We start from the raw sequence: 14,092 nt of genomic DNA, 5'->3' as shown, positions 1-14,092 counted from the left end.
ATGAGGGTTGCATAATTTAGCAGATGCGATTTGGCAACAAGGGCGGTACCAGCAATTTGTCATCGTCACTCAAGCCTCTTTCCCACGAGTCCCATTTTCACTGGCCCTTTCCAACATGTCCTCAGTTCTTGGGGTGATGAGCGTTGCCATTTGGAAATGATGAATACTATTCCCAACGGAAAATGCATTTTGCATCATTCTTTAAGACCAAAAAAGAAGAAAGAAGGTAGAGGAAGGACTGTGAACCCATCTTTCTTCTTGTTTATTTACATTTCGCTCTTGAGAAAGGCATCAACCATCATCCTCGATTACGATTAAGGTCATCATCGTTCGACGATGTTATTGCAGGAGAGCTGCGATGTTATAATTCGCCGCTTTTGAGAGGGTGTCATTTAAAAGCGTTTAGTGTTGTTGTTTATCTTTAATTTATGCGGCAAAGGGGGAGAAGATTCTGTTTATTTATATCTTCCCAAGCTATCTGGGTTAGTTAAATTCAGTACTGATAAAGCATAAATGTTTAAGCGCAATGATAATAAAAGGAATGTTAGATTAAGGTTTAAAGTTCAAAGCAGTTAAGTAAGTTTAATTACCACAAATGATTTGCAAGAAAAACATCAAAAGTGGGAAAATGTTAATGTCGATAAACAGCTCACAAAATAAGTTGGGAATGCGAGAACAAGATTGCTTATTTCAAACAAATAATTAAAAAGTAGGTATTTTAGGTTTTTGTCGCGTAATATCTAAATTAGTCTCGTGATTTCATGTGTATCAACATAGCTCGTAAGATCCATATTAGTCTCGTGATCTCATTATCTATCTAGTAACACGTCTTGTAATATCCATATTAGTCTCGTGATCTCATATCTATCTAGTAACACATCTCGTAATATCTATATTAGTCTCGTGAGCTCTTATCTATCTATAGTAACACATCTCGTAATATCCATATTAGACTCGTGATCTCATATCTATCTAGTAACGCATCTCGTAATATCCATATTAGTCTCGTGATCTCATATCCATCTAGTAACACATCTCATAATATCTATATTAGTCTCGTGATATCCTCTCTATCTAGTAACACGTCTCGTAATATCTATATAAGTCTCGAGATATTATATCTATCTAGTAACACATCTTGTAATATCCATATTAGTCTCGTGATCTCATATCTATCTAGTAACATATCTCGTAACATCTAACGGTAATATCTATGATGCTTTTTATGTCACAAAATTTTTTTCGAAACCAAGAACTGACCTTTTAAAAAGATCTGCTCCAGCACACAGACCTAAAAATCACTTAACAACAGTGCAAAGCATATATTCTAGGCTTTTATACCGCAAAAAAAGTAACATTATTTACCAAACTTGAATCAAAAGGATTTTTCCGAGACCAGGGTTTGTACTAAATCTGATAAGACAAAAGAAGGCATCCTTAAAAATTTTGGGGATGCTAAAGTCTTATGAGGTTTGTAACCAACAATGTAAGCAAGTTACTGTTTACGTTCCAATTTCGTCTACCTTGTAACATTGTTTAATAGTAAGTAGGTACGTAAGTACAATAAAAATTTAACAATATTACATTTATAATCCGATCCATTATAAAATTAATATAATAAATTAATCTAAATTATAGTTTGACTTTCGAAAGATAGAAAAAAAAATTAACACTCTTTTTTGTCACAAGTATTAATTTATCTAATAAAATTTTTATACCAATTCAGTAAAAACTCATTAAAATTGTCAATTCCCACCCAGACAAGAGGGACGAACTTCTATTAATAGTACTGTACTACAGTATTACAAAGGAATTCAGCTTGTTCAACGGAATATGTTTCGAATTTCAAAGGAAGAGTTTTTCTCTTTCAAGGTCAAAGAACATCCCCTATCCACACGTGCATCAGGAAAGAAGGGAGAGGTTTTTCCTCCCTTGGACAGACGGTGTGACAGATGTCCACGACATAATGACGAGATTTACATTCTGAATAGGCTTTCAGTCAAGCAGAACATGTCCAATAGTCACAAGCCTACACACCATCAAGATTTCTTTGTTAGAACGTTTATTCAAAATATTCATAAATGTTGCATAAATATTTATGCCCTTCTTATACATTTAAATTCGTGAACGAGAAGTAAAAAATTATCAAATTTGAATTTTAAGTTTATATAATACAATCGCTTAAAAATAAGTTTTAGTAAAGAAAAGAAATGATAATGGAATCTGCAACTTCCGGTCGCCATGGCTCCCTAAAAAATCGTAACTGGCACTCAAATCTATAGAAAATGTGATCTATGAAAATAATCATTTTAATAACTGACACAAAAAATTTTTTTTTTAAATTCCTCCACTAATTTTCCGTGTAGAACATTTTATACCGTTCAATTAAATGCATTTCTATATATTTAGATATAACTCAATATTTTAAATAAATAAAAAAATTCTTTTACTAATGCATAAATTCTTTTCTTTTTATACATAAATTTTTTTGTTGAATGATTATTTTTCGCTTAAAATATTCACGAATGCTACATAAATTCATAGAATTTGATTTAAAATTTCACTCGCTTCAAAAAATTACAAATTGGAAATAACAGTTGATATATTTCCGACGCTCAAAAAATAGGCGATTATTTTGAAGACTTGCATGAGAAGAAACAAAAGTGATTTGAACTAAAAACGCTAAGTTGGAAATGAAACATGGGAACATAGAGCTAAAACAAAGCTAGAAAAAACCGCAATAGCCGAGATAGGAAAAAGATTAAAAACAGAACAGAAAAAAACCACAGTGGCCGTAAGGGGAATCAGCATTGAAATGAATAAAACAAGATTCCAGGGCATCAAGATGAGCTGATGTGACAGGGGTGGAAATCCCTCCCCCCGTTTTTATTTGAAATCACTTTTGTTTCTTCTCATTCACGTCTGAAAAATTCTTTGAAAATAGGTGCCTATTTTTTGAGCGTCGGAAACATATCAACTGTTATTTTCAATTTTTTTTAAAGTGTAGTTTTTAATCGAGTAATATCTTACTGCCTCAGTTTATTGGTATTATTTATTTAACAAATTTATATTATTTTTTATGGTAAAACATACGATAACGTACACTTACTTTGACAAACATATAACGTCATTTCTGAGAGTTACTTTTTTTATCTAAATATTTAGTAAATTATTGAATAAATCCTTATTTTTAAAATGGTGAAATTATTTTTAAAAAAAACGAAACCTTAGAAAATGTCCATGACATGAATACTGCTCAATTACATAAAATAAATACTTATCAACAATGTCTACAACTAATGGAAGAAAAAGTAAGTCTAGCTCAGAATCTAACAAAGAATACTAACGCCTCCCATCTTAAATAAAAGTGTAAGCTCATTTTTTATGATTAAATAAAACAACAATACACTTTTCTCTTTCTATAAAACAGCTTTTTTTTTTTTTACGTCACTTCTTTAACTGTCTCATAAAGAAACGCAAGAACAAGGACCATTATTATCAAGTAAATATTTTCACACTGAAAACCACCCACTTTTCTTCCCTCTCCAAAACCAACACGAATTGTCCAATCCACCATATTTATCTTGCAAACGATAATAATAAAACAAAAAGAAAAAATTATATCTAGGACAATCGATTATCCTGTATTTTTTTTTCTCTCGTTTTCCATGTAAGAAGATGTAACTAAGAGTAGCAACATTTTCCTCCCATCAGTTTTTCCTTTTTTTTTTTTTAGTTTATTATAAAGGTAAGGAAATAGAATGAAAAGAAGAAAAAAAACGTAAGACCCTCGAACACCTTACGATCAATTTTAAGTCCTGTTGCCAAACTTTAAGACTAAAAAGAGAAATAGAATAAAACAGAAAACAACGCTCGGCTCGTTCTACGTTAGCAAAAAAGGAAAATAAACAATAATAATAAAGCGCAAAGAAAACTAGAGGTATTTTGTAACAAGAAAATTTCAGAAGGCTGTTGCGTTCATTTATTTTTATGTTGTTGGAAGAAAAAGAAAGAACAAAAAGAAAGAATAAAAAAATAATACGTTGTAGACTTAATTTGATATAGGATGGGAAGTAATGTTAAGCATTTTTTGAGCACTTTCTTGCACGCATTATGGCTATTATGAGTATCCATTAGATATTTCAGTTTAGGAGGTTCTATATAGTTCTCGTTTTTAATAACTTTCGCCAAAGGGAGCCATAAATCAAATGCTACACGAGCAACTGTTACTTAGGCTCGCCATATGGCAGTGCCAAATGCGTGAAATGAAAGTTTGAATCGCCAGCGATGCATACTGAAATTAGAAACGTTGAATAAATAAATATTCCAACACTTCAAAAATACTAGTAATAAATATTCATAAAGTCCACCGGGTTTACTTTGAATCGTTTGCATATTTTTATGATTACAACATCTAATATTATATCTTTTATGCAGTAAAATGAATTTTTTGTTTCGAAATAAAATGGTAAACAAAAAATTTATATTTTATATACGAAAATAAGATAAGTATTTTCTTTTCTACAGAATGATCGATAGTATAACTAAACAAGACATAAATATTTTTCACTTATTTCAGGGTTGGCAGGTTTTTGACATGTGACAGTTTTTGACAGTTTAAACCATGGTTTAAACCGTCACGTCAAAAACCTCACTGTCAAAAATGTCGAAAATGTCAAAAACCTATATTCATATGTGAAATTTAATTAATACATAAAATTTATATATTTTTTATAAAGGATAGTGTTTCTAAATATGTTCTAGAAAAAATAAATTTAAAATTTTGAAGAAACACTTATATTTTGAATAGTAACCAAAATCTTGTACTTTTGAAAGCTCACATCTTTTGTAATATTATGTATTCATTTTCATGTGTTATTGAAAATCTGCAGTGATATTATTAAGAAATTTATTTATAACCAAATTTAGTGTATAGTATAGATTATACTAAAAATTAGACATTTTTAAAGATAAACATTAGCAGTTTTGTACATTAGACATCTTTTAAAGAAAAATCTTTTTAATATTCTTTTAAATCTTCTTAATAATCTTTTTAACATAAGACAATACAAATTTAAGTGCTTTCTGTTAAATACACAGAGTAGTTAGTGTCGATTTACAGTATATTCAGCCTATTCATTTACTATGCTGAAAATTTAGTTTATCCAAATACTTGTGAATTTCATTTTGCTGAATACTATATAGTTTTGTTGAATATCTAAATATTCAGCTGTTGAATAATTACTTCTTGCTTTCAAGATATGCATTATTTGTATTCTTAATACAAGTGGAGAAAAAAAAATTAAGAGATAAAAATTGTTTTAAAATGATAAGTGTAATAATTATAAATAAATATAATAAACAATATGAATTATATTTATCATTATTCATAAATATAACTACTTTTAAATTCAAATTAACATACTGGATAATAAAGATATTCGGTATAACATTAAAAAAAAATTTTTATACACTTGTATCTTGTATCAAGTTTGTATTTATACAACATAACTTGTAAGTTCCTTATAAATATTAGTTATATGTTCCTTATATGTCAAAAATGCATAGTAATAAACTTTTAATTTTCTTAAGTATCAAAAAGAAAAAAAAAATTTTTTTAAATATAAATATTTAAACAATTTTTGTGCAAAATTTTTCTGCACATGCATTTGAATATAAATTTCTGAGATTTTAAATCTGTTATTTTACCTTAATTTTAATTAAAAAATATTTTAAAACCTGCTGATTACCTATAGTATAATTAAATTTCAATATAATGCATGGCAACTGTTGGTAGTTTTGAAGTTTATATATTTTCTTGGCAAACTTCAGTTTTTGACATTTTTGACGGTTTAAACCAGTATTATACCCTTGTCATGTCAAAAACCACTTTTTGACGTCAAAAACCCAACCCTGACTTATTTTCCGTGTTGATAACATAAAAACTAATATACGATTATTTAATGATAGCAAAATAGCATCAGTTGACGATATGAAACATTTTCTAAAAATTAAATTTTCGTTTTAGAAGAAAATACGATTTTATAAAATTAACAATAGAATTTTTACACTTAAAGACAGATATATACCAAATAAAATTATAAATCGTTTCTTACTTCCGTAATATAATGAAATGTCTTAAAATTGAGAAAAAAAGTTCCTTACCATTTTCATTATTAACTAAAATGCAAAAAGAAATACATTGCGAAAAATTTCATTTTTTAATACACAAAATTGGGGCGTTGTGTAATAATTTTATTCTGATACACATACGCATTAACATTTAATGAGATTGATAGGGATTTATAATCCCTAACAATATGGATTTACAATCCCTAACTATAGGGATTTATCAACTCACGCGTTGACTATGTCATCGGAGTGACAAAATCAAGCTATCGAAATATCAAAATTTAAATGGAGTTTTCTTTTTTATAAACAGGAAATCATGGAAGAAATTGTATAATATTTAAGGAAATTAAGGTATGAATATGTATTATAAATGTTATGTAGCAGCCAAATGAATGGTTGTCTAAATCATGGCGATGTTTTGAAGAACGCAAACGATTTAGAATATGTTAACAGTATTTAATGGAAAGAAACCGTTTGCCTTAAAAAACGAAAACGATTTAAAAAGTATTTTCTCTTTCAGTAAGTTATTGTGATTCTGCGAATAAACTCTTTCTGTGAGAGAATTTGAGAAAAATCTACTCTTAATTTTCTGTATCAATAATTGCAGAATTGGTTTAATTTTGTTTTTATGATTATGTAAAAATAAGATCTTGTTTTTGTGAAAAAAATGCAGAAAAATATTTTTCGAAATCTAAATAAAAATTGTTTTCCTGGACGATGCTTTCATCGATCACAAATAAACAATCAATATTTATTGATTCCAGTGGCAAATATAAATTAAAAAATGCAATTAATTTTGGATAGCACTTACCGTAAATCATTAATAGGGGATATTCTAACTTTTTGGAGGGGAGAGTTGTTTTAAAAAAATTGTGAAAATTCTACTCAGAATTTGCAAAAATTAGGTCCTGGTTTTCTGAAAAACCAAAAAAGCTGGTAGTCTGTCCAGGCTTTTTGTGGAAGAGCCAGGCTATTAGAGCCAGGAAGAGGATTTGTGAAAAATCTACTCTTAATTTTCTGAATCAATAACTGCAGAATTGGTTTAATTTTGTTTTTATGATTAAGTAAAAATAAGATCTTGTTTTTGGGAAAAATTTTTTAAAAAATATATGTTTTTCAAACAGTTTTAGTTTCAAAATTATGAATTTAAGACAAAATTGGCTCAATTTTCCAAAAGAAGATTTTAGTGAAAAATTAATATTAAAAATGAAAAATAAAGTGAAAAGCAGTGATTTTGAAAATCGTCCGTTTCTTCTTATTTTTTATTTTATTTTATAAAATACACTCTTTTTACTACTCTTTGCTAATTTGCTTAAATTCGAACATTTATAAAACAGGTATAAGAAATAAAAAACCAACACGAAATATGCGTAAATGTACTTTGAAATGGAAAGATTGTACGTGAAGCTATGCTTTATAGTGTTAAAAAATTGAAAGAGTTTCATTTAAAATGGCGAAAGTAACTAATCTTCAAGTGTAAATAAGATGAGAGTAAAAAACGTTAACGGCGCTCTGAAGCTAAAATAGAAAACGTTAAAGCAAAGAGCACTTTAGTTTTTATCGTATTACGTTTATTTGAAATGAAATAACAGCTATGAAATCTTAATGGCTATTTTTCCCAAATCTAACCACGAAATTGAGGAAAGAAAAAAAAAAGAACATTCACGCCATTTTTAAAAGAACGCACATGGTAAGAACGAATGTTGCCAGATGCCTTTCTTAAACGATTTGATTGTTGCCAAAATGCTGGTTGTAATTTCACACTTAAATGTGCAATCTGGAGATATAAAGTGAATTGCGCTTAGCTACCGTATACTGTATTAATTTCTCACACCTTTTATTTTAATTATTCATTTATTTTGTAAAATAAATAAAGTGACTTTTGAAACACATTCTTCTTTCTTGTCTACGTCTTTTACTTAAATTAGATTTAGTATTTGTTTATGTATTTTGTTGTAAACTTTGTTTTGTGTACCTGGGAACTTCGATGTGTGCAAGTCTGATGCGGAATTCGTCTCTACCAGCCATCGCTGGGATTCGAACCCGGTTCACCTCATTGGAAGGCGAACGCTCTATTCCCTGAGCCTCAAATATTAGAAAATTTTCCTATGTGCACAATCAAAACATCAAATTTAATCTAAAAGTTAAAATTTTAACACTAAAGGAATGAATCTAAGGAATGTTGTCGCTTAATTAGTATGCTTAGAAATGCATTTCTACAGGAATAACCAAAATCAGTAGAAATCTTGAATAATAAATCAGATCTAAGTAAATGTTAGCTAATAAATATGAAAACGAAATAAGATTACGAATCCTGACGTATACTAATTAAAAGGGCTATAGCTCACATTTGAACTTGGGAAATTTTCTCGGAGGAATTAATTCTTCAATAATTAATTCACCTTTCACTACACGCTGCCAATAAATAACTCAAACGAAAATAAATTTGAATAATCTTGACGAATTGAAAATCTATTCCATCGGACACTTAACAGAGAGCACCAAAAATTACCCAAACTACAACATTTTCGGGGGAAATTAGTCGGATTTTACTAACATTTTAAATATGTGCTTACGACCGCGCCAAGGAAATTAATTACACTCATCATTTATCGTGGAGTTCATTAGTTGACACGGTAAAATGAGTTCTGTAAAATCTAGACTTTAATTTTCTTCCAAGGTTGTAAATATTTTGTAAGAATGAGAAAAGAGAGGAAGTTGGTGATGTAACGATTGGGATTCTAATTGAGATGGTAATAAAGCTGAAAGAATGAGAGTTAATAAAATCTTAAATTCAACATTTTATTTAATCTCAACAGGTGATCTTAACATTTATGTGACGAAGCAAAAGTATGTGATTCCGCTTCTAAGTTTGAACAAAACTTTACTTAAATACCAAAGTAATATGTACATATATATTTGATTAAATTAATAAAATATTAGAAAGCACACTAATTTGCGGATATTATCGTGTGAGTTGACGACGAAATTACATATTTTTGTTATTTTGCTTTCTGGCTTTTCTAAAATATTTTTTCTTGCTTTCTTTGTATTTTTTCTTATTTTAAGGGTTCTATATACTTGCAGCTTATGCGCATAATGCGCCTAACTTATGCCTATTAAAGAGTTTATAATTTTTTGGCGTAGTTTAAGTGTGTCTTTTTAAGTGTGTCTTTTTTGTCTCTTTCACCAACAAAAACAAATAAATAAAAAAGAAATTCGAGTTCTTAAATTAAAAAAAAAAAGTATTTTTAAAATACATATGTTGCCACTTAATGTGAATATTAGCTAGCTAGATACATTAAAATGCCACAAAAATTGTTTCAATTCTAAATTTACCAAGGTGACCTACAAAGTAAAGTAGTTTATTTACACACTATATTACCTACTAAAGTAAAAAATAAGATGTTTGCAAAAAAAAAAAAAAAAAACAGAAACATTTCTTTACACTGAAATTAACATAATGTTATTTATTGTTCGCTATTTATAAAGTTAGTGCAATCAAACAATCAACAAATTAGTTGAATCAATCGTAGATCACTTTAAAAACATAATTGAATATTAAAAAGAATCAAACAGTTTCAAATATTATTACATTTAAAGTAATTAATATAATACCATTCATTTATTTTTCGGTGTCCAAAGATTCAAGTCAATACAATCTAACAACAAATTATTTAACTTTCACTATACGGAAACCGTTATTGCACACATTATCTAGGTAAATTGCGGAAAATTCCGCTCTTAAACGGATCTACTAATTCACAGATTATCAATTTACACCAGGTAAATTCTGTACTTAAGCGGATCACCTAAGTTAATCTGCAAATTAGCTAATTAATGTACATATTAACGGCTTTTAAGCTTCAGCGTCAATATAAACTATCTTGATAGAAAAAAATTGCTGGTGAATTTGCTGTTCACTGCCTTCTAACCAAATATTAATTGGTAGAAGCGACATAGTTAGCAAAAAAGAAACTATTCATTACTGTTTTCTTTATAACAAAAAACTAAAAAAAAGGGACAAAATACTGGAGTTAGAATATTAAAATTCCAAATTGTAGAAGTAACTACAATTTGTTTTAATCTTTAAAAATTTCTTTTTTAGAAAAATTTTCTTTAACGAAAATATATTAAATACAAATGTAGTTTAAAGGAATTAAAACGTTAAAGACGTAAACATTTGTTTTAAACCTTTAAACATTTCAATTTTTTTTTTTAGGAAAATTTTCTTTAACGAAAATTTGTTAAAAACAAATATAGTTCAAGGGATTCAAAAGGTGCATTTGCTTTAACCTTTAAACATTTCTAATTTTTTTTTTTATCATTATTGTTTTATTAAGAAAATATTCTTTAACGAAAATATGTTAAAAACAAATGTAGTTCAAGGGATTAAAAAAAGTTAAAAAACGTAAGCATGAATAATAGACAGAGGAAAAATAAACATCTTACATCCTAAAAAAAAAAAAAAAAAAACTTAAAACCTGATCGTTTCATTTTATTAAAATCGCAGTATAAAAAAAAAATTGTTTTTTATTAATATGTTTAAAAACTAAAAGATTACATAAATTTCAAGACAATAATAAATAAAATGTAAATAATGTAAACAAAAATACTAAAAAAATTAAAGAAAAACTATTATTTTATTTCAATAGAAAACATTAGAAAATGAATTGAACTGGTTTTGGAAATTCTACTAACGAAATATCAAATATCTCTTCCCATTTAAACAAGAACTAAAACTTGAATGCTGAGAGAAAAAAAAAAGAAAACTTAGCAAAAAAAAAAAAACCCGAAAAAAAATCTAGACAAAATAAAAACCGGTGTCACAGTTCACAGTCGCGCATTGTAAAACCACTCCCTAAATATCACGCAACATATGACGTCACAAGTAAACGAAAGAGTAGAACAGGTGCATTGAGTTAAATGGAAAGTTTATCTTAGCTCAGTAGTACATCTTAAGGATAAGACTGCAGCAGTGAATGAAAAAAGAAGAAAAAAAACAATCAAATTACAGGGTTTTTTTTAAAAGAAATAAGGAAAAAAATTTTTTACAATGAGACAGTACTCGTGGACAAAAAATTCATGCAATGCATATTTATCAAGAAGAGAAAGAAAAGTAATTTAGTCTGAAGAAATGTTGATTTTGGAGAAAAAGAAGTTAACTAAATCACGTGACATTTTTAGTAAAGAGAAATTTCGAGAAAAAAATTAACTTAAAGAAATGATTTTACGAGTGAATAGTTACAAAAAAGAAAAGAAGTTGCTGAATTAGTAAGAGAAACAAAATAGGATGCCTTTTATCCCCCCCTTCTTTTTCTTTAAAATTTTCAAGAACTCTAAATAAAATTACCATACAAAACGAAATGCGTCAAGACAAAGATCCAATGGTTTTAAATGCTTTGTGAAACATATCTAATTTGGTACTTAAATTATCCAATAAATCGAAAAAAATGAGAATTAAGTTTTTTTTTTTTAACATTAATTTAAATTGAGATTGAAAAACTTTGCAATCTAGTCGAAATTAAATAGAAAAATCACATTTAATACCAAACATACCAACACTTAACAATAAAATACAACAAACCGGTCAAATAAATTTTGTCCTTTCACCGGTTACACTATGTTTAGTGTTAACTAGTATAAGAAATTTTATACCTAATTTTATTTTACTTCAATGTTTGACACTGAAATTATAACATTAAAGTTTTAAAATGTAAAGATAACAAATTTAAGGTGTCAAAAATTTAAAATTGAGTGACCCCTACCTATTTTTGAGAAAAGTTTCCTTACCTAAAAATTTTGCGGTTTTTAATACAATAATATTGTTATAGAACCAGCCACAAATTACACAGTGAATGAGGAAAGAAAAGATATCTTTTAACATCGCAATTTTTTTGTATAATCATCTTTTTTTTTTTATATGCAACCATTTTCATAATTCATAATAAACATATTAGAAGGAAAATATTCGTTAATAAAGATAAATTTACTAAAATAACACTTAAATCTGCGATTACTGTTAATATTAGATTACTTCCAATTAAAGATTTTGTATAAATGAAAGAAAGAAAAGAATTTTTTAATAGTGAACAAAATCAGAACGTGTACGACGAAAAAAAAAAAAAAATCTTTCAATCGATTTTTTACATTAATTGGAAAATTTCTAACAGTTAAAAATGTAACGAGTTATTTATTGCATCGCGCTGTTAGATATTTTCGTATTAATATTTGAAGAAAGAAATTCAACGAGCATATCATAGTTTTCAAAGAAAACTGAGTTATATATACGGTGGTATAATTACAATAAAAAAGGTCCAAAACAGAAATAAAAAGTTAAAAAGACAGTACTGTAAACAAGTCTTCAATTAAAATTTGCATCGCCAAGTACCATCATTTCTATATCGGTTAAACCCAACAACTATACATAACTGATAAATTGACAATATACTTGTAAATAGTACCGAAACGGCAGTTATTTTAACTTTTCCATTTGATTTTTATGTGCTATTCCTTAATTTAACAAATATATTTTTAACGAAAACAACGATCTAACAAAGGGAATACTATAATATTATAAAAAAAATAGAGCTAACTTTGCGATGGAGAAGAAAAATAATCTCTGAAGTATACATAAAAAAGACAATCACTGCAGAAATATAGAATCAAATTATTTATTAAATAAAGTTATTTTCTTATTACATAATTATCAGCAAAATAAACAACCGCATAACTGAAAAATAAGGATGTTTGTTTATAGTATCGAAAAGGCTGCCTAAATTTTTTTTATTAGGTTGTCCTCGATCGCAACAAATATAAATAATTAATGATATCATAACAAACCTAAAGCACAAAGTAAAAAAACGTAAGATTGCTTCAGTGCTACAAAATCAAATATATTACATAAAATCATTATCCCGGCATATAAATAATCAGTTAAATAAAAAAACCGCATAACTGAATATTTAGCGATATTTGTTTATAGTATCTAAACGGCTGGGGGTATATTAAACTTTTTATTTCTTCTTTATAAGTTGTCTTTTACCAAAACAAATATAAATTTAACTTAAACACTTACTTGGTTTTGAAGATTTATATTTAGCCAGCAATCGAGTCACTCCGCGTACATCTTCGGCTTTAACAGCCAATAACAAATCCGTTTCTTTACCCATATTTGACAATGACAACATACTGTCGCAGACACACAAATCAACTTCAAAATTGCACGTAATCGGACGAAGGCTTTAAATCCATCGGACGATGTTCAAAAAACGAGAAGAAAAATAAAATAAAAAATCTTCGCGCACAACACTTCTTGTAGTCAGTGAACTTGTTCCCCTAGACTTAGAACAACCAGTTTCAGATGCTGTTTACTTCGTATTTAATCCACAATTTATTTCCTGAATTGATTTTGGTGGAAAATATTCATAAAAGGCTCAGGTAATCCAAGATCAGATACCGAAAAATAAATCGTTTGATTTTTTTGATCACGACGCTGTTTTTACCGTGACAGGTAAAAAAGCCATCGCGAGTGATGTTTAACAGCGTAGCCCTCACATTCACTCAGTGTCAAAACTCTGACTGATGTTATTGTTGGCTTCGCCGATCTCGCATCGTGCGATTTTGAATTCCAAGCGCATGCGCAAGGAACGCCAATAAGAAAATAGCGTCGTTTTTTCCGCGGGCTCTGATGTTTTCCTCCTCAGTTAAGATCTTTTTCTTCTTCTTTCTTTTCATCTCCTCAGAAATATTTAAGAATTCTTTTAAATTATTCCAGCAAAAGGTTATTTTTATTCACATAAATAACATGTTTAATAATAATACTTAGTAGCGCATTTATTTATTTTAAACATCTTAGAGAAGAAATAAATAGTTTTCTGACTTTTGAGCCCATAGGGTAAAAAGAAGAAGAAGAAAAACATTACATTGCGAAAAGAGGAAAAACCAATAAGATAAACAA

At 28.1% G+C, this 14,092-nt stretch overlaps 1 protein-coding gene across 2 annotated transcripts in view; it reads right to left on the bottom strand.

The window, feature by feature from the left end:
* The window catches only part of LOC107451127 (caskin-2), a 338,548-nt gene extending 324,791 nt beyond the window's left edge, over positions 1 to 13,757 (bottom strand). The window contains exon 1 of one of the 2 annotated variants that reach the window (XM_016067122.3): positions 13,211 to 13,757. In XM_016067122.3, the coding sequence (XP_015922608.1) occupies positions 13,211 to 13,322 (112 nt within the window). In that variant the 5' untranslated portion in view covers positions 13,323 to 13,757. The remainder of the gene's footprint in view (positions 1 to 13,210) is intronic. The other variant, XM_071186766.1, reaches the window with a different exon arrangement.
* Positions 13,758 to 14,092: the final 335 nt, after the last annotated feature.

This window comes from Parasteatoda tepidariorum, chromosome 10 (assembly GCF_043381705.1).
Source record: "Parasteatoda tepidariorum isolate YZ-2023 chromosome 10, CAS_Ptep_4.0, whole genome shotgun sequence".
In the NCBI taxonomy this organism is placed as follows: domain Eukaryota; kingdom Metazoa; phylum Arthropoda; class Arachnida; order Araneae; family Theridiidae; genus Parasteatoda; species Parasteatoda tepidariorum.
Note: the sequence above shows the minus strand (reverse complement) of the source record. Positions and strands in the feature narration are given on the sequence as shown.